Source organism: Anabrus simplex, chromosome 1 (genome assembly GCF_040414725.1).
Source record: "Anabrus simplex isolate iqAnaSimp1 chromosome 1, ASM4041472v1, whole genome shotgun sequence".
NCBI lineage: Eukaryota > Metazoa > Arthropoda > Insecta > Orthoptera > Tettigoniidae > Anabrus > Anabrus simplex.
The window spans coordinates 1,048,480,491-1,048,505,989 of NC_090265.1; the positions used below are offsets into that span (position 1 = coordinate 1,048,480,491).

The 25,499-nt window shown below is 39.2% G+C and overlaps 1 protein-coding gene across 1 annotated transcript in view; it reads left to right on the forward strand.

The window, feature by feature from the left end:
* Positions 1-25,499, forward strand: part of LOC136875951 (uncharacterized) — a 93,795-nt gene that overhangs the window by 55,729 nt on the left and 12,567 nt on the right. The window contains exon 2 of the mRNA XM_067149571.2: positions 6,972-7,005. Within this exon, the coding sequence (XP_067005672.2) occupies positions 6,972-7,005 (34 nt within the window). The remainder of the gene's footprint in view (positions 1-6,971; positions 7,006-25,499) is intronic.

Below are 25,499 nucleotides of genomic sequence, written 5' to 3' on the forward strand. Positions count from 1 at the left end.
TTCCACTTCAAGCACTTAAATAAATTAAAAATCAACTTTAAAAAACGCACATCATAATCCAGGTTGGGTAGAATTCATAAACAGAGGGGCGAGTTAGCCGAGTAACATCGTCATTGGTTTATCATCAACATGGCCGTGGTTATAATCCCGACCTTGCATGCGGGATGCTTCGAATTGAAAACTTACGTCCCTGTAGATCAGGTTCTGGGTAAATATGGACGTCGAATTGTGAGACCAAGAGGGCCCGGACTCTTATGTAATTACTAGACCTGGGATTTTACGACAAATGCCTATTTTGTTCCTTAAGAAAATTTAAGATGGAAATTCTACATTTAAAGTACAATTCACCATCTGCAATTTTTACAATCTTATCATGTACATCACTGAATGAAGAGCAGAACACCAGAGGGTGGATCAAGTGGGCTAGTCTACCACGGAAGAATCTAGGTTATTCAGTGCTAAAAAGGGTACATCAGGTAATGGTAGGAGAAAGGATAGATTTAGTAGTAAAATTGAACTGGAAAATGTAAGTAAATTTTCCTATTACCCTCTAACGTCTGTGAGTGAGGAGCATTCTTTTTCTGCTTTCAAAGTAATTTTTACAAATGACTGCCGGACTGTGGAAAATTTGAAGATTATTATTATTATTATTATTATTATTATTATTATTATTATTATTATTATTATTATTATTATTATTATTATTTACCGTAAAGCAAACTACGAATAAAAGTGCTGTAGGAATGTTGCTCACAAGTAAACACATACTCTGTTCGCGTTTACACTGATATGGGATGCCTGCAGTGCTGTAATTGTGATCAGTGATTTTAGTATTAAGGTTTGAGTTCAGTAGTGATTATAATTTTTCATATAATAGTTAAATGTTTGTGATAAATGCATTTTTAATTCTGTATTAATTTTGTAGTTATTTGTTAAGGATAGGTCTGCCACGTATCTTAAAGTTTAAAAAAAAAAAGTAAAAAGTAAAAAAAAAAAAAAAAAGAGAGAAAAGATCACTTTACACTTTTTAAGTTTATATTATTTAAAGTGTATATTATAAAATTTTAAACTCTGCCTATTTACACATTTTAAGTCATGTTTTAAGAGCCTATTTTCTCTTTTAAAAGCCTATTTTAGGAGCCTAAAACTAATTTTTAAAGCTGAAAATGCCAGGTCTACTAATTACATACCCCATTCATCTAATTGTAGACACGTGAAAATGAACAATGACGGCGAATTGTGGTTCATTTGACATATTTTTACATATTATGTGAAGAATGTAATATTTTTGTACATATCTAGGTAAAGATTAAAAAAATTAAAAATTGCGTCAGCTCGTTTAATTTTCAGACTATAGTGCATACATATATCTTCATTATAGACAGTTATGCCTTTCAGCGTTCAGTCTGCAAGCCTCTGAATTTACTGAACGCCGCAATAATCCTCTATTTATAACTAGTTCTGTGGCCTTGTTTATTTCTATATCTCTTATCTTTAAATCATTAGAAACTGAGTCTAACCGTCGTCGTCTTGGTCTCCCTCTACTTCTCTTACCATCTCTAACAGAGGCCATTATTCTCCTGGGTAACCTATCCTCCTCCAATCACCTCACATGACTCCACCACCGAAGCCGGTTTATGCATAGGCCTACATCTTCATCCATCGAGTTAATTCCTAACTTAGCCTTTATCTCCTCATTCCGAGTGCCCTCCTGCCACTGTTACGAACTGTTTGTACCAGCAATCATTCTCGCTACTTTCATGTCTGTTACTTCTAACTTATGAATAAGATATCCTGAGACCACCCAGCTTTCGCTCCCGTACAGTAAGGTTGGTCTAAATACACACCGATGTAAAGATAGTTTCGTGCGGGAGCTGACTTCTTTATTACAGAATAATGTTGATCGCAACTGTGAGCTAACTGCATTAGCTTTACTGCACCTTCATTCAATCTCGCTTACAATACATCATCCTGGGAGAACACACATCCTAAATACTTGAAATAATCTGTATGTTCCTGCTTTGTATCCCCAATATGACATTCAGTTCTCTTGGATTTCTTACATACTGACATTTAGTCTTGGAAAGGCTAATTTTCAAACCATACTCATTGCACCTATTTTCAAGTTCCAATATATTAGACTGCAGGATCTGCACTATGTGGACTTGCATTGCTGGTGCTTTATCAGAAGATATAGTCCTAACACAATTATCATGACTTACGAAACGAACCTCATATCTTAGTCGTGTCCCTGCAGTTTCGTAGTGTTTTAAGGAGGACGTGACAACACATTGCCTTAGATGGTAACTAGCTTCGAATAGAGGGGGATTCGGATTGAAATATTTACTTGAGAAAAATCACATGACATTTGGAAGGCAATGTTCTGCTGTAAAACCACGATCACAAAGCAAAATAAGCCAGGTAGCTCCAACGATCCCATATCCTCATAACCTGAAAATTATGTCTTACACTTCCGCTAACAGTAGTATCGTGGACGTGGACTGTTTTATCTTTGAAAGAAGAGAGAGAGAGAGAGAGAGAGGGGGGGGGGAAGTATTTCCGCTTAACCACTACCAAAAATCGGTAGTTTAATACAACAATGCACATTTCGATAGTTACAAGCAAATGTACTACCGCAGTACGAAACGTATATTACTACTTGATAACCGATTTCAAACCGAATGAAAACAATCGAATGTTTTCATTCGACAGTCGCACTTCATAATCTGTAGTCTAGCGATAGTTTAAAACATTCGATATTTCCATCACTAACTGAGACTAGTAACAAACGTTACACAATGTTCGAGTGAAGTAATTGGAAACCGAAAAACCTACGTTGGTCCATTAAATAAGATAAAATGTCCCGATTAAAGTAATTGTGGTCATTACGTTTCATTTTAAATAAAATACATTTTTGTGTCCCTAACCGCAAGTTAATGAATGTAAGATCGTCTGTTCATAAAATAAGAAATGACCGGGCGAGTTAGCCGTGCGCGTAGAGGCGCGCGGCTGTGAGCTTGCATCCGGGAGATAGTAGGTTCGAATCCCACTATCGGCAGCCCTGAAGATGGTTTTCCGTGGTTTCCCATTTTCACACCAGGCAAATGCTGGGGCTGTACCTTAATTAAGGCCACGGCCGCTTCCTTCCAACTCCTAGGCCTTTCCTATCCCATCAAGACCTATCTGTGTCGGTGCGACGTAAAGCCCCTAGCAAAAAAAAAAATAAATAAATAATAAGAAATGCTGGGCAATTTTAGACGAAGGTTAGGTTTACACCGTATTGTAATGACACCACATATTAAAGTACAGCAAATACAGCGAACTAAACTAAATGAAAAAGCAACATATTTTCTTAGGACCAAGTAATAGTGCATATATTAATTTAAAAACAATTCCATTCATTTAAGGTTAATGTTCAATCAATAGAGGTTAATAATAATGGCGTATGGCCTCCGAAGAGGCCTGGTGCATATCTTTTTCTAGTAGATGGCCTATTAGGCGACTTGCATGTCTGTTAAGATAAGGGCCCTACCTAGGATGAATTCTAATGTTGAATACGCCACACACACCCAGCCCCCGAGCCATTGTAATTAACCAATTAAGGTTAAAATCCCCGACCCGGCCGGGAATCGAACACGGGACCCTCTGAACCGAAGGCCAGTACGCGGACCATTCAGCCAACGAGTCGGACATTGGAGGTTTAGAGTTAGTATATAGAAAGTATTTATAAAAACTGTAAAATTATTATCTATTGATAAAGTGAACTACAATAAAACAATTATACAACTTTGAGTCAGATATCTATTTATTTATAACAAATGACTGACTTCATAACGAAAGAGGAGGCCGATTTCAGCGCTGACTAGTGGAAACAATTGGAATTTGTGATCCGAATGAAAAACCGAATACAAACGGAAACAATCGGTTGTAACGGTAGTTGACGACTATCGAATAATTCGGTAGTTTTCATTCGATAGTCCCGTCACTATTTCGATACTGTAGGCCTTGACATTTAGTTTTCTTTCGATTCTGTGATATTAGGTAATGCAATGCAAAGGGAGTCCTTCCTCTTTTAATGACTCCTTGAATTATTCTTCAAGCGACCGTTCCTTCACGATTTGTTTCTCACTTTGTTAATCATCTTCACAACTTTTCTTGTCGATATAGGCTGATGACCACGTGGTTTTCACGTCAAGACAATCGCAACGAAATCAACATCGCCAGTTATAACGATTGGACAATATGTTCGTGTTAGCGATGCTCGGCGTTGGTATGGACTAAGCAACAAAAATCTAAATTCATAAAGATCTCTGTTATTAAAGTCGGTATGGCAAAAGCGTATAAGATATGAATGATCGGAAATTGTATTCTATGTCATTTTCTTGCGAAATATGAATCGATAGGACCACTAATAGGAGGGATATTTGAACATTACATTTTAGGCTCTCCCCTAAACTACCATTTCACCCAGAGTTGAATAAAATTTTAGATACCCTAGACGGCAGTGCCTTAATTTCTGACTTTATATAGCAATTTTCATTAAATTCTCCTGCCCCATTTTCTCGTGGCTCGGCGCTGATACGAATTGAGCAACAAAAATTTAAATTCCTGAAGATCTCCGTTATTATGGCCGATACGATAAAACTGGGTAAGACACAATTGATCGGAAAATATTTTTATCATTTATCGATAGGACCACTAACAGCAAAGATATTTAAGAATTAAATGTTATTTATAGCCTAAAGTGTAGTGGCTTATTTCCCGATTTCACATATCGATTGTTATTAAATTCTGTTCTGTCATATTTTCGTGATGCTTCTACATAGCCTGCATATATACATATATATAGGTATGGCGAAAAATTCAACATTGCATTTCCTTCTTACTGTGGACACGACAGATACAGATATACCATTTTTTTTTTTTTTTTAAGTCTGAGCAATGTACGGACAAAAGAGAACAGAATACGTCGACTGCCTGCCGAGTGCTTACATCAGGTGAACAACTAATAAATGCTCCCTCTGAACATCGGTGGTAGATCTTGACTACACGCTAATAATAATAATTTCGTGTGGCTATTTCTAGCCGGGTGCAGCCCTTGTACGGCAGACCCTCCGATGAGGGTGGGCGGCGTCTGCCATGTGTAGGTGACTGCGTGTTATTGTGGTGGAGGATAGTGTTATGTGTGGTGTGTGAGTTGCAGGGATGTTGGGGACAGCACAAACACCCAGCCCCCGAGCCACTGGAATTAACCAATGAAGGTTAAAATCTCCGACCCGGCCGGGAATCGAACCCGGGACCCTCTGAACCGAAGGCCAGAACGCTGGCCTTTCAGCCAACGAGTCGGACGACTACACGCTAAGAAAGTAACAGACACCAAAGAGACTGCCAGTCTGACGAAGCGGGTGGAACATACAGTACCCCAGTACTCCAATAATTTATAGTTTTAGCCGGCTAAAATGGGGAAAAATGTAATGTATTCTCCCAAAAATGGGGAGGGTGTAACTGCCCCCACATCCCCCTAATCGCCGCTACTGGTCGGGGAAACAACTGGGAAGGAAGGCCTCACCTGATATGCTGAAAAGGGGCCTTATGGGGGATGGGAAGATTGGAAGCGATAAGCAAGGAGGAGGGGTGGAAGCGGCTGTGGCCTTAAGTTACGTAGGTACACAAGATCACGGGTTCAAACCTGGCAGTGGTAGTCTAGTTTCTCAAAGGCGGGAAACGTTCCCTCCATTTGGCATTCCATATCGTTCGATGTCCGCATGTAAAATATCACATTTGCTATTTATCCGGAAAAAAAAATCATTTACAAACTCAGCCATAGATCGGCCAACATAACCCGTTTCCTCAACTTTATATTGTTTGTTTCAACGGCAAGCGTACTTAATCAGAAGGTAAAACAGAAGAGGTCCGTCCGACTCTTCAAAGAAAAAGGAAACATGAAGGGTATGAAAATGGAACACTCCCAACGCAATGTCGCTGGATGCCAATGAAGTCCAGGGAAGATCAAAGACGGAATTTCTTAATGTACTCAGCTCTTACGAGTCCGGCTCTTTGGTTGATTTTTTAGCATAGTGGTCTTCGGTTCAAAGGGCCCCGGGTTCGATTCCCGGATTTTAACTTCGTCAGGTTAATTCTCTAATTCTCTAATTCCTCTAGCTCAGGGGCTGGGTGTTTATGTCCGTCATACACATCTTCATTACATAAAAATGCATTAAAGTACGAACCACCAAAGAGACAGGCATTAGTGACTACATTCTTTCGCATACGGTTGGTGTCAGGAACGGAACCTGTCTGTAGAACTGGCCCAATCCACATAAATCGCCAACCCCGGAAAACTGGGAAAATGGTCTAGAAGAAGAATAAGAAAACGATGAAGTCGATAACAAGATTGACAACATTAAAATGACACCACGTGAGACGTCTGCGATATCTATGGCACACCATCTGAGCCTGGCATTGCTTTCACTTGTTTGTGCCCGATTCCTCCCGTCATCCTCCCAGACTGACTTTCCTTGTTCTAGGTTTGAGAGGCCCGTGGAGTGTTTGAGTAATAAGACTTATTCCATTTCCTTACTCCAGAAATGTGGAAAATGTTTCTACTCGGTCGACATAATTGACAGTATAAAGAAAAGGCTAAGACGGAAGAGCTCAAATAATTGGAAAATTCTTACTATAGACACGACAGATACAGATAACCATTTTTTTTTTAAGTCCGAGCAATGTACGGACAAAACTTCTATACATCGAACAGAATATGTTGACTGCCTCTTGATTGTTTATATCAGGTGAACAACTAAATCTTCGATTGATTGCATCAAGGGCTAGTATATTAGTTGATTTGTTCCATTTAACTACTGTACACGGTATCAGAATAGTCCATAACACAATAATGTATGTGTGTGTTGAAATTTGCTATTTCTCAACATCTGATGTATGAAATATATTTCTCTTCTGTTTTATTTAAGGTGTTGGCGGAAGTACGATCGCCAGCAGAGGATGGTAAGTGGAAATGCATATATATACTGCTAGTTCTTTAACGTTGCACTGACATAAGCCTTTCCAACTGAGGTGCCGCCAGGGCCCAGGCCGATCCCGACAGCAGCACCGGTGAGGTGGGAGGCGGTGGGAAGTAGCAGCGCGCAGCTTACGTAAACAATTATTAATGGCAATTTGTCAACACATAAACACACCACTTATCTTCTGCATATTTTATTTTGTTTGCCTTCGAGTATAATTAACATTTAAGTCGATCGTTGATATCGTTTGCCACAACTATTAACCAGTATTGGGTACAATCGATTTGGCAGTAGACATTCTCTAAGTAGACGGTCTCTAAGGCAGCATCAGACAGAGAATTGAAATTTTTTTTTTGCTAGTTGCTTTACGTCGCACCGACACAGATAGGTCGTATGGCGACGATGGGACAGGAAACGGCTAGGAGTGGGAAGGAAGCGGCCGTGGGCTTAATTAAGGTACAGCCCCAGCATTTGCCTGGTGTGAAAATGGGAAACCACGGAAAACCATCTTCAGGGCTGCCGACAGCGGGATTCGAACCTACTATTTCCCGAATACTGGCCGCATTTAAGCGACTGCAGCTATCGAGCTCGGTAAAATATATTTTCGCATGCATAAGTTATACATAACTTTGACGTAAATTTAAGGTGAGTGCATGAAGTTTGGGAAATACCTGTGTATGAACACCTTTGTAAAATGAAATTAAATCACCGCTGTAGTGGTAGTACCTGTCATTTAGGAATGCGTCGCACTGCAGTTTTATCAGGACGAACTAGAAATGGCGTCATAAATATTTAAAGCTGAGTTTAAAAAAATGAAAACCCACAGCCTGTTTCCAGTCACTCGACCGCGTCATGAATGGAATGAATGAAGCCCCCATCTAGCGGCGACGATAGGAATTGTGCCGCGCTCCTCTGGGGTAATGATTAATGAATGACAGATGAAATGAAATGATATTGCAGAGTGTTGCTGGAATTAAATATGATAGGGAAATCCGGAGTACCCAGAGAAAAACCTGTCCCGCCTCTGCTTTGTCCAACACAAATCTCACATGGTGTGACCGGGATTTGAACCACGGAACCCAGCGGTAAGAGGCCGGCGCGCTGCCGCCTGAGCCACGGAGACTTCGTTAATTTCTCTGAATCAATCAGGAATTGAATTCGTCGTGAAAATTCTGTAACGACGTCTGGTACTCTAGAAGATTTTTGTAAGTAGACACATTTAACGATTTTAATGAAGGAAAATTGTCAAAATTTCCGGCTTTTAGCGGATTTTTAAATTACAAACTCTGCATTTAAAGCCTTAGTTCTATCACAGTTGGTGCTAATCAACTTGTTTCTCCCTTGCAACGAAGTATATAATCGCTGCGGGGACAAAACCTCCTATGTGAAATATTTTAGCTTAGAACTTTGGCCGGTAAGGTTCTGTCATCTAAGGTGCAATATTGTGTGAATATTATCAAGGCATTCTCGCTCTCCATAATGTTTGTGCTGCGGGTCAGTATATCTCCAAAAATATTGTCACATAGGTTTTGTCCCGGCAACGACGATATGTTACTTTACTGTCTGTGACGCACGCATGCAGTCGCACCGTCAGCTAAGTGGGAATGATGGGGGAAGGAGGGGAACGCTGCCGCTGAGTGAAGCGTTGATGTGCTCCAGGGCCACGAGCTCCAACTGGAAAGGCCTGCACTAAAAAACACACACACCCTTTCTTTTTTTTACAATTCGCTTTACGTCGCACCATAGACATGTCTTACGGCGACGATGGGACAGGAAAAGGCAAGGAAAGGGAAAGAAGCGGCCGTGACCTTAATTCAGGTAAAGCCTGGTTTGAAAATGGTAAACCACGGAAAAACATCTTCAGGGATGCTGCCCACTATCTCCCGAATGCAAAAGATCTTTTCTTTAAATTGGAATAGGAGAAGACTACGACTAGGAAGGTAGTGATCGTGGCCTTGTTGAGACAGAGGTCTGGCATTTGGTGTGAAAATGAAAAACGCAGGAAATTACCTTCATTGTTATCAACGATGGCGAATAATAATAATAATAATAATAATAATAATAATAATAATAATAATAATAATAATAATGTAACATCCCTTCAATTACAACATTTCCGGGCTGAGAAATTCCGACGTAGTTTTCTGAGCCGAACTTGGCATACTCGAACCTGGTTCAGTCCGGTGACATCTCGATGCCTCCGAAAACAGTAAAAGTAGTTAGGGGGGGGGGGCGTAAAATCAATTACATTTAAAAAAATCAATTACAACAAATTTTAGGAGACCATCAAGTTATCGGAATATTTTCTCGCAGCAGTTATTTAACATGCCGGAAGCTAGGGATTCGGAGTTGTAGCAATTTACAAGTCCTTCTGACCAAAGCTGGCATCAAACCTTTTATCTCGGGAACAGAGAAACAATAATAAACTGACTACGCTACTGAGGTCGGTGAAATATAGGAACATCGTCTCAGAGGGCCAGCATATTCACAATCAGCGCTAGTAAGGCTCCCTCAAATATGGACTATTCTCATTAGTAAATGGCCAACCACGCGGTATACGCTTAACATGCCTGCTTCTTACATGAAGGCCCAACTTCGTCTCTTAGCCTGTCCAAGGATTTAAATTCAGCCCCATGCCTCATGAGACCAGCCGAGGTGCCGTTCATATGAGAGGGAACGGACCCGATCACGGCAACCAAGCAATGCGGCTGAGGATGTCGTTACGCTGACCATATGACACTCAAATATTTACAAGCCATTAGTCCTCTTGACAGGCTAAGAACATTGCCGTCTATATGCGCCAAGGTTTCTTAAATTTACTTTTTGCCATTAGTGAATTACTGGGTTTTCTTGGCGCATCTCAATTTAAATTACATCATTTTATAATATTTGTAAATATGTAAAAAAATAAAAATGAGGTCTCCTTTATGGAATCTGTCCCTCAATTCTCTTTGGATCATATATTTTCTGCATGCATCACCACTGCGGTATGGCTGCAGAGACATATCCGGAAAATAATGAATTTTTGCAGTCGTAACATTTCATCTCAGACGATTGCCATTTTACGATCGCGTACCCAATTACGGATGAATAACAGTCATTTTGATGACAAACTTCTTCGAATTCCCATTAAATAGGTGAAGGTAGTGGCCGATATGTGTACATTACGTCACTAAATAATAGTAATAAAACTATAATTGCCATGACGATATCCTCGTTGGTTTCCTTTGTTCAAGTATCGATATTAAGGCTTGCAGACGAGTTGAAAAATTTCAAGGAGAGGTACCGCAATTGTACGTTCTGAGAACTGGAGCATTTCGTTTGTCTGTAGCCTACAAATTATTGGCGAATGGTTGTTAAAAATAATGAACGACAAGAGAGTTCTGATGGCTGTGAGGGCCGAAGAGCTTCGGTACAAAGTTAAATACCTACAGTACGATGCTGTTGGATGCGAATGAGAATCCGTTATTTCAGTTCTTTTTCTGTGAATCTGTCTTGAGACAGGTATCAACTGGACAGCCTCCACGATTCTCTGTCCTGAGCATCTTGCTTCAGTTGTTCATAGCTTCTCCCTTGTTTGACACCTGTTAACATTCCAAACCTTCTTCTTCCTCTTCCTTTTCTTCCATCTATTTTTTCCTCCATAACCCTTTGTTGAATACAGTTTCTACGTAGTATGTGACCCAACCAGGATATTTTCCTCTTCCTTATCGTTTTCATCAGGTGTCTCTTCTCTCCTACTTTTCTTAGCACTTCATTGTTTCTCCCTTTGTCTGTCCACTTTACTTTTTCCATTCTTCTCCACAACCATATTTCAAAACTTTCCAAATACTTTGTTTCTTTATTTCTTAATGTCAATGTTTCAGCTCCATATGACACTACACTCCACACAAAACACGTTGCAAACCTCTTTCTTAAATCAATAGGGATTGCCTTAGATGTCAAAACCCCTCTCACCTTTCCACAGATATTCTGCTTCTTATTTCTTCTGTACAGCTTCCATTCCATGTCAACACACTTCCCAAATATCTGAATGACTTTACTCGTTCCAATTTCTTTCCCCCTTAAACTCCTCTTTTCCTAGTCTCATCACCTTAGTCTTTTCAATGTTTATCTTCATTCCGAACTCTTTTCCCACTCTTTCAGTATTTTCCAACATTTGCAGATCTTTTTCTGATTCCGCTAATACCGCCACATCATCTGCGTATTTTATGGTCTTTATTGGTTCTTCTCCCCCTACAGCGCCTCTTGCTTTTTTCAGGGCCTTCTGTAACAGTTTATCGGCATATATATTGAACAGAGCCGGTGACATGCAACATCCCTGTCTCACTCCTCTTCCGATATCCACTTCTTCTGTTTCATATTCGTTTACTCTAACCATCACTTTCTGATTCTTATACAACTCTTTATCAGTCTTCTGTCTTTCCAGTCTATATCAATATATTTCAGAATCCTCATCAGAATGCACCAGTTCACTCTGTCAAACGCTTTTTCCCAATCAATGAAACATGTATACATTTCCCCATTCACTTCTAACATCCTGTCTGCAATCATCATTAGGCATCCAGTTGCACCTCTGGTTCCTCTTCCCTTTCTAAAACCAAACTGGTCATCGCCCATATTTTCCTCTCTTTTCTTTTCTACTCTTCTCAGCTCCATCTTGGTCAATGCCATAGTAACATGCCATATAAACTAACTGTTCTATAGCCTTTAAATTGTTTAGCATTACATTTCTTCGATAAGGGAACCATGATGGCCCTAAGCAGATCTTCTGGCCAACTTCCTGTGTCGTATGTTGTGTTCACCAGATTGGTTAGTCTAACTATTCCTCCATTCGCTAACGCCTTTACTGCTTCAGATGGTATCTGTTCACAGTCCATCGCTTTCCTTTCCTTTAGGTCCTGGATTTCCTTCTCCACTTCCCATTTTTCTATCCTTGGTCCTCTGGATTCTTCGTCACAATCTTGCACGTTCTCCAGTATCATTGTTCCATGATCAGTTTGATGATCATGTAGATCGTTTATACATTCCGTCCACACCTCTTTACTTTCTTTTAAACATGATGCCATCTTTCCTTGTTTGTTCATTGATCCTTGCTTGCTTATCTCTTTGGATTTCTCCTCGTTAAACACCTTGCTGTTCGATACATCTCTTCTACTTTTCCCTCCTTTTCCAAATTTTCTATTTCTTCACATAGGTTTTTCATCCATTCTTTCCCAGCGTTATCAGTTATCCGTCTCATCTCATTGCTTAGTTTCCTGTATTGTATTTTTCCTTCGACTGAGGAGTCTTTTTCCATTTCCTGCGTTCATCCATTTCATCTAACACCTTATCCGTTATCCATTCCTTTTTATTTCTTTTCCTTCCAACTTTACCTACGTCTTCTTCTAAGGTTTTTACTCTTGCAGTCCTAATGGTAAGCCATTCCTTGGATATATCCATACTCATTCTCAAATTTTCCAACTTTTCTTCAGTCCTTCAAATTAAGACCCGAAATTATTTTCATTCTTCAGTTTTGTTACGTCCCACTTCCTTCCAGGGTGTTTACTTCTGATATGTTTGAGTCGTGTTCTTATATCTGCCACTAGCAAGTTGTGGTCTGTATTTGCATTGCTCCAGGGAATGTTTTAGCCATTTTGACGTTGTTTTTGAACCTTTGATTGAGTATAATAAAATATATCTGATATCTGGCTGTATCACTGAGACTCTTCCATGTGTGCAGCCTCAGTTTATGGTTGTGGATTTGGCACTAATATTTATCTGAAAAAGCAGACTGTAAATTTCTTTTCTTCTTGCCGAAACAAGTCGATCACTTTGTCATCGAAACCAGAGCTTTCTGCTCTTTTCCTGTGGACACTAAGAAGGCACAAGCTTGGCATACGGTTCTCGGCACTAGTACTTCTCAGCCACGTCTTCACTCTACGCAGGCTGCTGAAGGAACGCTCTACGGTGCAAGGTGTGGTGTGTGTGGTTCAGTAAAATATAAGTAATCTCCTTACTGCTGGGTAAAACATAGTTCCTGCAAGTATATCACTGAGCTTTTTTTTTTCAAACACTCCTTATTAGTCCAGACGTCATGCCATAATCTGGCTTCTGCTTCCAAGTTGTCGATTTGATAAAAGTTTTGCAAACTTTTTATGTCCCTCATGAAATCTTCTTTCTTCTCCTTTCTCATTAAATGTGCGTTGAAGAATTCCACCTTCGAAAGGTATCTCCTTATCGTTTTAAATCTTGTTAAGTGACGTGATTACAAAATCCATGTACGCATTGTAAATTGCCACTTTGAAATAGTCTTCGGGCGATGAGCACTGCACATTCATATTGCACCTGTGGGTCTGCCTTCCAGCCAATCTTGGGATTTTTATGTCAATGTCAAGTTCCTTACAATCTCATTTTACTGCCTCGAAAATGTTTCTGAAATCGTCATCGCTTTCTCTTTGCTTTTGAAAATTGGCTAGCAGGTCAGAGTTGACATATCTGTAGACTGAGTGGAGATCCATATCAGTGTACTGGAGTTTGTTCACTATTGGTTCAAGATATGAAGAATACCTTGATATAATGTGTAGACAAATAATAAATGTAGTTGATGGTGTTACACTATCTTGTTGGCTGGCACGTGTCTTGATTATTTTCAGGGTTATTTACAAGATGATTGAGACTATCCTTTATTGCCAAGAAGTTCTCTTTGAATACCCTGATTGATGTATATTTGTGTGACCACGTGGTTTCACAGAACACTGGAATGTTGTGTATTGTTTTCCTAAGCTATACACTTTCTCTAAAGAACCGAATAACTTATTTTAGCGTTCCGACAGTGCTACGGATTTCCTGGACTCTGTTACGATCATTGACGACTAAGTTTAGTCTGTGCGATGCGGAGTGGAAATAAACAGCTTTTAGCGTGCACTCCAGTTTCATGGCCTGCCATTTTCGAACAGCCATTATAGCCCAAGCTAATCAACTTGATTCATATCAAGGCCCAAATGTTCAACAAATTTTAAAATAGATGAAGAAATTCCCTCAGCATCCAATGTAGTTAGCTGCAAACCATAAAAGTTCTTCTTTTACAGTAAAGTTCAATTCCTACAAATCGTACTCCCACCGACAGTTCTTTCTCACTAATGTCAGCCGTTTCATCAGCCAGTAATGAAAACGCTTGTGATTTGTTTACCTCATCAACAATCTCGTGTTATAACATAGAACCACATATAATTATTAAATTGTTTGAACTCTGTGCGATATATATTTTGCTTTTCTACTATGGTTTTGTAAATGATCCTCCAACACTTTGTCGCACGCACTAACTCTGACCAAAAGTAAATCTTGAACATTTCCTTCACTTGAGTTCTTTCCTCTAATGGTTATGTCATGAGTGCTACAAAATATTAAAATAGCAAGAATTGATTTCAGTCTTTTTCTATTGTTATTTGCAAGTTCTGTGATTCCACTGTATAACTGTTCGATGACGCTTTTCTTTCTCATTTCTAAGGACTCACAAAGCTTGTGGCCTTACTTGTAGATTCGGGATGCCAACTGCTCTTTTCATGGCCTCGAGCATCTTCATGAAAGTGTTCGTAGCCTTGGTGAGCCTTTATCACAAAAGCCCCAAATATTCCTCTTTTTAAATATGGTTTGAAAAGAGTACAAAACTTATAAAACCCTCCCTTCAACTTGGTCGAGTATACTAGCCATGAGTAATTTTCTAGCCAAGTTGTTTGAAAAGTCCTTTTTGTAGTTTTTTCCTCATCAATGTCCTTTTTCAAATCATGAGACGAATTTAGAGCACGTATGTTTGTTAGTAATTGATACATGACTTTGTCTGACACTGAATGGTTTATGCATTCGCCTAAATCAAAGCTGTGATTAACTGATAATGAATCTAGTTCCTCCGGCTTGTTGACAGTAGAAACTAAAGTTTATGGGTTGACGTCATCCCACTCAGTAGCTTCAGTAGTAGTGATTATCAACTGACGATGCTGAAGACTGGTGCCGTTTACATTCATCAGGCGAATTCTCTTTGACGAACTGAACTGAAGTGTATGGCTGACAGAAATCAAACTCGGCAGACTCAGTACTAATGGTGGAAGAACATTGTGGCAATGACACTTCTGATAACTGGCAATGGTAGAGATTAGGCTCGACAGATAACGTTAAGTTAGGAGCTTGTGTTGAGAATAAACTAAAAGCTGTTGTGGGATGCACTTTCGAAGGTACTGGACCTGGAGCTTTTAATGAGTCATGGAGGTTCCTTTTCTGTGTAGCAGAAACACCTTTTTGTCCAAAGAAATTCCTGATATCCATTTCTGAAAAAATGCAAGGGAATCAGTATCAACACTTAAATAACATGTTCAATACTTTAATGTCAGAATATTTAAGAGTAATTCCCTTAAGTGAATATCTAATCCGCCATTGTAAACTGGCTTTAGAATTTAGAGTCTTTTTTATTAGAAAGAAAAATATGTATTATTTTATATGATAAAATATATCAAACGATTCTTCATTCTAAGGAAAATGCTACAAGATATAAAAAAGTTTTATTAATAAATAACGATGTATTTAATAACTTCGTTTCTTACCACCCTGGTTTAAATAATTTTTACGCATTTCTATTATGAAAAATCACGAGATTTTACATATTTTTAACGAAACTACTGACGTGCCTATGTACTTTGTTATTAGAAATGCGTAAAAAAAACGAGAGTACGTATTTCTACTTTTTCTTCTACCGAAAAATCGAAATACGTACGATAGTTTATTAAACATTCCTAACGACAAAGTCCAGAGGTGTGAAATGTCAGAAAAATATATAATTTCGCTATAAATACGTAGAAAGTCGTAATTTTTCGTAAGAGAAATGCGTAGAAATTATTTTCACCAGGGCAACTCAAAAACTAGATCACTACTTTTGTTTTTGTAACTTAACAAAATTGATTTTTTAAAGTTATTATTTAGAAGTGAAAAAACGAATGAAGGTGACCTCAAAAAATAATTAAAGACATTCTCAGAAATTAATTAAAAATCTGTAATGTCGGTAACATGTGTTTGCAATCCGGTGGGGCATGTTCTTAAAGGCATTCAATACTTAACTTCAGGACATTTAAGAGTAATTGCTTCAGAGTCTACCAACGGGAGCGGAAGCCTTCTAATTACTTATGGGAAAAAGTTGTCTTCCAAATTCAAAATTTCAACTCGCACTTTACGTTTTAGACGTTCCAGAACATTAATTCTTATTCAATCAATTATAAAGGTGTATGCTTACCTGAAAAACTGTAAATATTCTGAAATGATGCTGATGATGATGAATGTTGTTTAAAGGTGTCTAATATCTAGGTCATCGGCCACTAATGGTACAAAATGAGACGAAATGCAATGACATATTACAGAAACCTCCAGACTACAGTTCAGCACGTGAGGACGAAGAATTAATGTATGGATATGAATTTAATACAACCAGTGGATCCGACCCGCAATGCAGCATAATCAAAGAAACTGACGTAAAAAATTAGTATTACTGACCAAGGGACTGCTTCTATAGCATAATACTGAATCGATGATGCTTGCAGTCTAAAAAAGTCCAAAATCTAAGTCATCGGCCCTTCATAGCGGCACTTATCGCTAGGAAAGTAGAACCATGGTATTTGTCATGTTGCGGTACTAATCAAAAGTAGCGTAGACTCGCGGTATTCCACACATTATGGTACTACTCACAGGTAAGGAAATTCGGCATGTAATACATACCTATGGTGTTTCGCACATTGCGGCACCATTTACAGGCAACGCAAACCTACGGTGTTCATCACATACGTGTACTAACCACAGGGATTCGCACTATACCGTGGTGTTCCTAACACAGTGGGTGCTAATCATAGGCAAGCCAGAACCATGGTGTCGATCCTAAAGTGGTACTAATCACAGGTATTGTAAAAGCCGGCAATGCACTCTGTTGCTACTAATCACAAACCTAATTAGTACCTAACATAGTGGTACTACGCACAAGTAAAAGCGACCCGTGGTGTTCCCCGCGTGGTAGTACTAATCACAAGTAGTTTCATGGTTCTAATACAATCATCCCTTGGTTGCCCCTTTTAGTCGCCTCTTACGACAGGCACGGGATACCGTGGGTGTATTCTTCGTCTGCGTCCCCACCCACAGGGGGTTGTGTGCTTGGTCGGCGAGTGGTATTTTATTTCCTTCAAGTCCGCCGGCAAGCCGGTTAGTACCCCAGTATCCGCCAACTGGGACGCGCTACGTGGGAGTATCACATCTCCCCCTGCTACGCCAGAGTAGTAGCTTCGTGGCTGAAATGATGTGACGAAATGGAAAACTAAGGAACACTACATAACAAATATTTTTTATATTTACACTTTTCAACGATTTACACTTATTTAAAAGTTACACTGACTGAATACACTAAACCAGATGTAGGAAACTACAGTTCTACGGTGTACTGAAAAAACTCGGTTCTGACATGTTAACAGTGAACATACGCATTAATATGACGGAAAAGTTGCAAAACATTGCGCCGTCTGCAAGCACATGTCGACTGTCGTGTTGTCTAACTCTGACTAGTCAAAGTCTGTTGTGTTGCTTTGTCGCGTGGGCTTGGGTAGGATTGGGGGTAGGGGATGATTAGTCACGGACGTTGTGCTTGCGCGCTCTTTCTCGCTGAATACCGCACCTTGAGACCACAGAGCTAGCTACTCATGCTTGAACTCATATTTAGAAAGAATGAAGTATATATGTAAAAGATGCTATATAAATAATATTTTAGTGTTGAACCACTTCTAGTAATACCGACTTTGAAATAATTTTCTTGAAAGAAAACACCTGACTACATTAAATTTTTCCCTTCCTTGAGAGCCATGATGTCGGCGATTGCCCGCTGTTCCAACATGTCAAACAGATTTTAAATGGGGTTCAAGTCAGGTAATTTTGCAGGCCAATCGAAATGTAATAGGGTGGGGGAGTGTTTATAAAACCAGTCACATATCCGTCTTCTTGGGAAAATCGGGGTATCAATATCATACTCATCATGCAGAGGTTGACCGAAAGGCAACACCTAATCATTCAGAATGTTTAAGTGAACAAGATGTTTCATATTACTGGTCACCTCAATGAGCAGGCCCAATCCATGATACGAAAAACACCCCCGAAACAACACAGACCCATCTTTGGTTTGAACCTGATCTTGCACACATTCAGGATGAAATGCTTCATTCGGCCTTCAGTACACTCGACGATGTGCATCATTGGAATACAGGCAAAAACGAGATTTGTCAGACCACGTTACGTTTCGCCGGTCAGCTACTGTCTACATTCGATGATTTCCAGCCCACTGAAGACGCGCGACTTTGCGTTCCTGTGTGAGCAATGGCCTCTTGCGAGGTAACCGACTTCAAAATAATGTTCATTGCATGCAGTACCCGTCGCAATGTTCTATCGCTAACAGGTTGGGATCGACCTTCATTCACTGACTGCAACAATTCCTGTCGGGTTTGGAAGCGATTTTGATTCAGAAACCATAAAACGCGTCTCCGGTCCCTCTCAGTTAGGATCTCTTTCCGACCACAATTCTGACGTCGTGTTTCGTGGCCACGTGTAGTACACCACTGCTTGTAGACACGTTGATCAGTCCACTGCGAATCACCAACAAATTCACGCACTGTATATTTATGAGCACGCTCAAACACGACTGCCGATTTTTGCCACTCTGTCACATCCTTCCATCTACCCATGTTGACATACACTGTCCGCTTGAAACACCAATGTCTCACTGATCAGCACTGCCTTATGCACACGCGTGCGGTTAAACACGGGACTCGTTCGCTGCGCCATCTGTACAGGCTTAACGACCCACCTGTGCATGCGCACTAGGGTGACTAATTTCTTGTCCGGTGAAATTAATTATCCAATGACATCAGTTACCGTGAGAAGATAGCTTGATTTGAATCTCTTAGGCAGCCTGAGTATCAATTTCGTTTTTCCTTTTCCAAGAAAAAGTGGCTTTCTATTTTGAGCCACATCCTTCCATCATACGTTTGTAAACTCGATGTTTTGGTTAGAGTGTACCACAAGATTTGTGAAAATAACTATCTGGTAATTCATGGTTATCTTGTTGGCTTACCTCTGATCAAGACACCCGCCTATTTGTACAGCCTAGCAACTATTTATTTGCTCCTTTAGAACTCCATGACAAGCCATCTATCTCCATGAAGAATTTGATCTGACCAGGGTGTTAAATCCAGTTGAACACAATTCGGACTATTCATGGTGGTGTGGTGAAACTGTACGCTGCCCTCTCCTCACTGTGATAGTGGTGCTGAGAGAAAGACAAAGCGCATAGTGTCTGACAAGGGGAGGTCGCCATGTGGTTTTCTAGAAAAATGTTCAAATTTTGAGGATTTTCCCTTCATTAAAAAGTATTTTAGCCCTGTTCGAGCATTTTTGCCTATGGGCCTTATTTTGTTCAAAATTTAATGTTTAAAATCTGTGAACCCACTATCTCCCGAATGCAAGCTCACAGCCGCGCGACCCTAACCACACGGCCAACTCGCTCGGTGACGTCATGAGTCTTCCGGGAGCTGTAATTATAGGTTCTTCTTCTTCTTCTTCCTCTTCTAGTTGTATTTTAATTGTTTTGCCCGTACTGAGTTCCTCAGACGGTTCAGGCTCTGGCTTTCGGAGCCCAAGTGGGCAGGTTCGATCCTAGCTCAGTCCGGTGATATTTGTAGGTGCTAAAATATGTCAGAACTCTCGTGGAACTAAATTCCGGCACCTCGGCGTCTCTGAAAACCGTAAATGTAGTTACTGGGACGTAAAGCTAATATTATTTTAATAGTTTTGTATGGTTTAACGGATGTTTAATACGCATTAGTTAATTAAATAATTATATCATTTTAATAGAGTTTGAACTGTTTTGCTTCTTGATACGTGATTTAATTTAAATAAAGTGAAGATTGGGAAGTCTTTTAGGGCGTATGTTCGTTGAGGTTTATGCTACGCAATTTTATGATTACGTCTTTCGTCCAGGCGCAACAGTAATTGGAGTCTATTATTAAGCACCCCCCCCCCATATGGCACTATAGCCCTTAAGGGCCTTGGCCTACCAAGCGACCGCTGCTAAGCCCGAAGGCATGCAGATTACGAATCTACCATTATTTATTATTATTATTATTATTATTATTATTATTATTATTATTATTATTATTATTATTATTATTATTATTATTATTATTTAGATTCTTGTGCAAATATTTTGGGACTGCTTAGTGAGTATTAACGAATTAATAAATTATATAATAGTTTTAAATGTTGTGCTTTAATGAATTCAGATTTATTTATTTAAGCAGAGTGCAGAATGGTGTGTGTGATCATTGAGGTTATTCTGGTTGGCTTTTTCCGCAATGTGGATTTCTATTGACTTCTTTACGTATAAATATATGTTGTTGTTTTTTATTTTCGAACTGTACTAGTTTAAGATCTGTGTTTATGTATGTGAAGTGGTGAGCGTTGTCATATGTATGTTCGCAGAAGGCTGAGCGTCTGTAATGTCTAAGTGTGTTTTTGTGTTTTTTTGTACCTGCTGTGGAAATTACATTTCATCTGGTCGATGTACGTAGCAATACAATCTGTTTACTGGTAATTAAGTTCATATATCCCTGATTTTGAGAAATGGTCATTTATCTAGATTACAATTCTCAATTTGGTTTTATAATGTGTTGTTTGTTCTACCCGACTCTTCTCTGAATGGTCAGCATTGAGACCTTCGATTCCGAGGGTCCCGCGTTCGATTCCCGGTCGGGTCGGGGATTTTAATCTCGTGTGATTAACTGTTATGGCTCGGGGATTGGGTATTTGTGTTTGTTACAACTCTCCTCATCATATTCAGCCAACACATCACACTACCAACCACCACAGTAACATGCAATAGTGATTATATCCCTCCGTGTAGGGTTGGTGCCAGGAAGGGCATCCGACCGTAAAACTGGACAAAATACAGTAGTGCTACACAGTTCGCACCTGTGTTGTTTTTTCTGAATACTATGGTTTTGCTCATTGCTACGTTGCTATAAACATACCAATGGACATAACAGATTATAACAACGAAATACAAATAATAAGACAAATCGTGGTAGAAAACAATCATCATCCCAACACAATAGGCCGGATAATTAAATCACAACGATAAACCTAAAGAAACGCTCACCCGAAAACGATAAATATGTAGTTTTTAATTTCGTGACAAAAAACACGCACAAAATTGCTGACGTATTCAAAAAGCAAAGATTTACATTTATTCGTAGGCCACGTCGTGGATATTACCTGTTATGACGGATCAATGGTTGTTTACTGTTGTATAATTTCTTTGTCATTTCCACTCTTTGTGTGCTGTTCAAAATTACATTTTATTCGAAGTACAGTGGTACGTATTATGCTTATGATTTATAACCAGGTAATACAAATTTATGATAAAGAAGTCGCTAATAACACGCAACGTCTCGACACGCCAACGTCAAATTAGATTTTCTAACAATATATTCAGTGCGAACCGTAAAAGTCAGTGGAGCATAAGCTTTAACCAAACTGCAATTACTTTCTTCTAACCCCTGGAGTAATTTACTTCCTACACTCAACCATCTCACACGCAGAACACAGTACGAAACAGATAAGTAATAACCATATTGTTTCTTTACCTTATTTGATAATAATAATAATCATAATAATAATAATAATAATAATAATAACAATAATCCTCATTTAAGCACTAAACAGTATACCAATTAATTGACTACAACGCGATTCGATTCCGAAGCCGTAAGTCAGCAGATCTTTAAGAGATGTTCTGAAATAACTCTTTAAAATGCTAGAAGGCAATGATAGTAATAAGTTGCCTCATTTAAACATCTTCAAATACAAACGACCTCAACCAGGATCGAACCCACTTATCTAAGCAAAAGAAGGCAACGTCTACCGACCATATCACTGAAGTTGGCTCTCTTCATTTAGTATCGGTGCTAGATGCTTGAGAAATAGTGATTTGTTCTTGAAAGAATCGATTAACGTACCGGTAAATGTAGTGACACGGATCTCTCGCATTTAAGCACTCAAAAATACCAAATGATTGTAACGGGATTAGATCGAGCAACCGTAAGTCTAACGCTACGCATCCGGTCAGAATACAAAACAGATGTCTACATTATTATTATTATTATTATTATTATTATTATTATTATTATTATTATTATTATGGTAATATCGTGGATTGCAGAGAAGTAAGAAGGTGCGGGCGTGAATGGGTGGACAGAGAAAAGATCGAAGGATAATTTAAAACACTAAAATTTGAATTTTGTTCTGAGTTTGAAATTTAATACATAATCGGAATGAACAACAACAAATAACAGTTGAATACAACCTGTGACAATAAATTTCGGTGCATAGTCCTGTACTCTCAGCATAGATAAATAATGCACGACAGTGACCTTACTGTCCTACGAAATAGTCCCCTCCGATAACTATGCACTGCTGAGATCGGCGATACATGTCCTGGAAACTTGGCAAGGAGGCTTCCTTTGGGATGGTGTTCAAAACATAGTTCCCTCAGGTAGAAATTCCTTGTGGATAATGCCTTGACTATCGAAAAAGGTGATGAGCATCGTTTTGATGCGTGACTTTTCGGCTCTGACCTTTTTTCCGACGAGGGGATCCCGGAGAACGCCATTCCATGCTTTGCCGTTTCTTTTCAGGGTCGTACCTGAGACAGCAGGTTTCATTCTCAGTGGAGATACAGTTCAAGAAATTTGGTGTCGCATCCGCCGTTTCAACAAAATCCTGTGAAGCCTCTAAACGTGCCTGCTTCTGATCGTCAGTCAAGTGATGTGGCACAGGGCGAGAACACGTTTTCCTCTTCCCTAACTTTTGGGTAACGATTTGCCGTACGGATTCACGGTTAATCTGCAGTTCATCCGCTATCATGCGCACAGTTAATCGCCGATCGTTCGTGATTAATGTCCTCACATTCTCAATGATTTCGTCACTGACGGCGGTCGCCGGTCTTCCGCTACGGGGGTTGCCAGAACACTTTCCCGGCCTCCTCGAAAACGGGCGAACCACTCGTATACACACTTCAAGGTCAGTGCTTCATAAACAAGTACCAGCATCGCATGCGTTTCTTTCGGTGTCTCGCCAGGCTAAAAAAAAAAAAAAAAACTGTACATTGACCTTTTCGTAGTTCTTGTTCCTGTTCGCAGTTCAGAACCAACGCACTAAACACGCACTATGTCAAACAGGTCTTACACGGCACACACACGATGTCAACTGAACAACGTTGGGAGCAGGTGGTCAAAACCTGCTGCTACGCAGATACAGCGTTGTGTCTCGCCAGTGTTGCCGGATTGACCGTTCTGAATTCACCGAACTTATTGTCACCGGTTGCAGAATAGCGATGAGCTCGTCAGCTCAGATAACAGGAGTGACTTACGTCAAACTTCAGGTACACAATAATTTACAAAAAATGGGCTTGAAGGTCCAAAGTTACACTATTTCAAAGAGCACTTTTGCTCCACTCAATTTATACTCTAGGAGACTAAGTTACAAAATTTATTACAGCCCGGCCTCTCAAAGGTACAAGAGTCGTATCCAAATATTACATTGGATCACTTTGAAAACACGGTTCACCGTCATTTCTGCTCAACAGTCTGTAAATAACTAGAATTAAAACAGGAGCAATAAGTGCCCATTATGAATGTCCTAAATGTACAGAAAGAAAAGGTTTAAGAAAATCGGCCATGAACAAAATGCTAGGAGGCGAAGAACTTGCACTCCTCTTGAAACCTTTTTGGAAAAATACTTAAAACCCTACACGGGCTTATGGCCCTAAGTTACAGAGGCTAAGCCTATACCACAGATGGTGACTAAATGGAGAAATATTAAGTTAAAATATTTAGAGTTTTAGAAAAATAAAGTCACCCCCATACCAAGTTAAATGGGAATTAAAAAAGGGTGAACACTTTATTCCCAGCAGGGATTTGAATAGTGTCCTTAGACTTGCCTGAAAATTTACATTTAAAAGGAGATATTGAACTTTACAAATTTACATTAAGTTTGAAACCTGGTGGATATAACGTACCGTTTAGCTGCAATTACTCTGTAAGTGAAGGACTGCAATATTGTAAACATGCATATATTTTCGTATGTCTATACATATTCATCGAAGTAGATTTGTAGCGATCTAGAAGGGGTGTGTCTGCGATTATAGTTAATATTTTACAAATCGGTAATGACTGTCGGCAGGAGGGCGTCTGCTATAGTAATCAATATTTTCCTCATCGACTTTGAACGGCGGTAGGAATGGTATCCTTCTCCAACTCCTGTGTAACTAGCATTAGTAAAGAGGGCCTACATTTTAATAAACCGTAAAATTCAAGGAATATTATCGGAAACTTATGAAGAATTCGGAATTTAATAAGATCATGTTTAAAGAGACGAGAAAGCTTTCGAAATCATTGATAGAATATGCATACAAAACGTTCAAAAGAAGTTACGAAGAACTTATACACCCATCATCATTTTGGAATTTCATTAAAAATAAACGGGGAAAATATATAAAACCCCGGGGTTATGACTTTAACCTTTGCGAAGCACTAAGCAAATAGCCGATCGCTATGTCACATATTGCAGCAAGGTATATGTATGTAATAGTTACAAAGGTAATAATGAGGTAGGATCTCCCATGAAAACAAGCTCTTCACTCCCAGTGTCGCATATAGGTGAAAAAGAATATATTCAGGCTATAAAGAAACTTAAATGTACTAAGTCGAGCGGGTCAGATGTGATTCCTCCTTACATAGTAAAGGGCTGTTCAGATATATTAATGCAATAGTTATGTTACATATTTAATCTTATAATAGATAGAAGTGTGTTCCCAGAAATGTGGAACACGTCAAGGGTATGCCCGATATATAAATCCGGAGATCAATCAGATGTACAAAATTAGAGACCGATTTCCATAATATGTGACTTCGTAAAAGTTTTCGAAAGAATTATTTATTTCCGGATTTTTAATCATGTTAAAAGCTACATTTCACCTTATCAGCATGGATTCTATCCTGGTAGGTCAACTATCACAAACCTATCATATCTAGTTCAAGATGTGGCTAATGATTTAAACAGTCATAAATCCGTTGATGTGATTTATATGGATTTCGACGAGTCGTTTGACAAGGTTGATCACAGTGTGCTTCATAGAAAACTATCGGGATTTGGATTTAATAATCCTATACTAAAACTTATCTCCTACTATTTCCAGAACAGGTATCAGTTTGTCACCTATCATCAGACCAAATCGTTTGTATTCAATGTTAATTCAGGTGTACCTCAAGGTTCACATTTAGGACCACTCTTGTTTATGTTATTTATAAATGATTAGCCAGATGTTGTAAATTCCAAATGCCTCATGTTTGCTGACGATCTTAAGTTGTA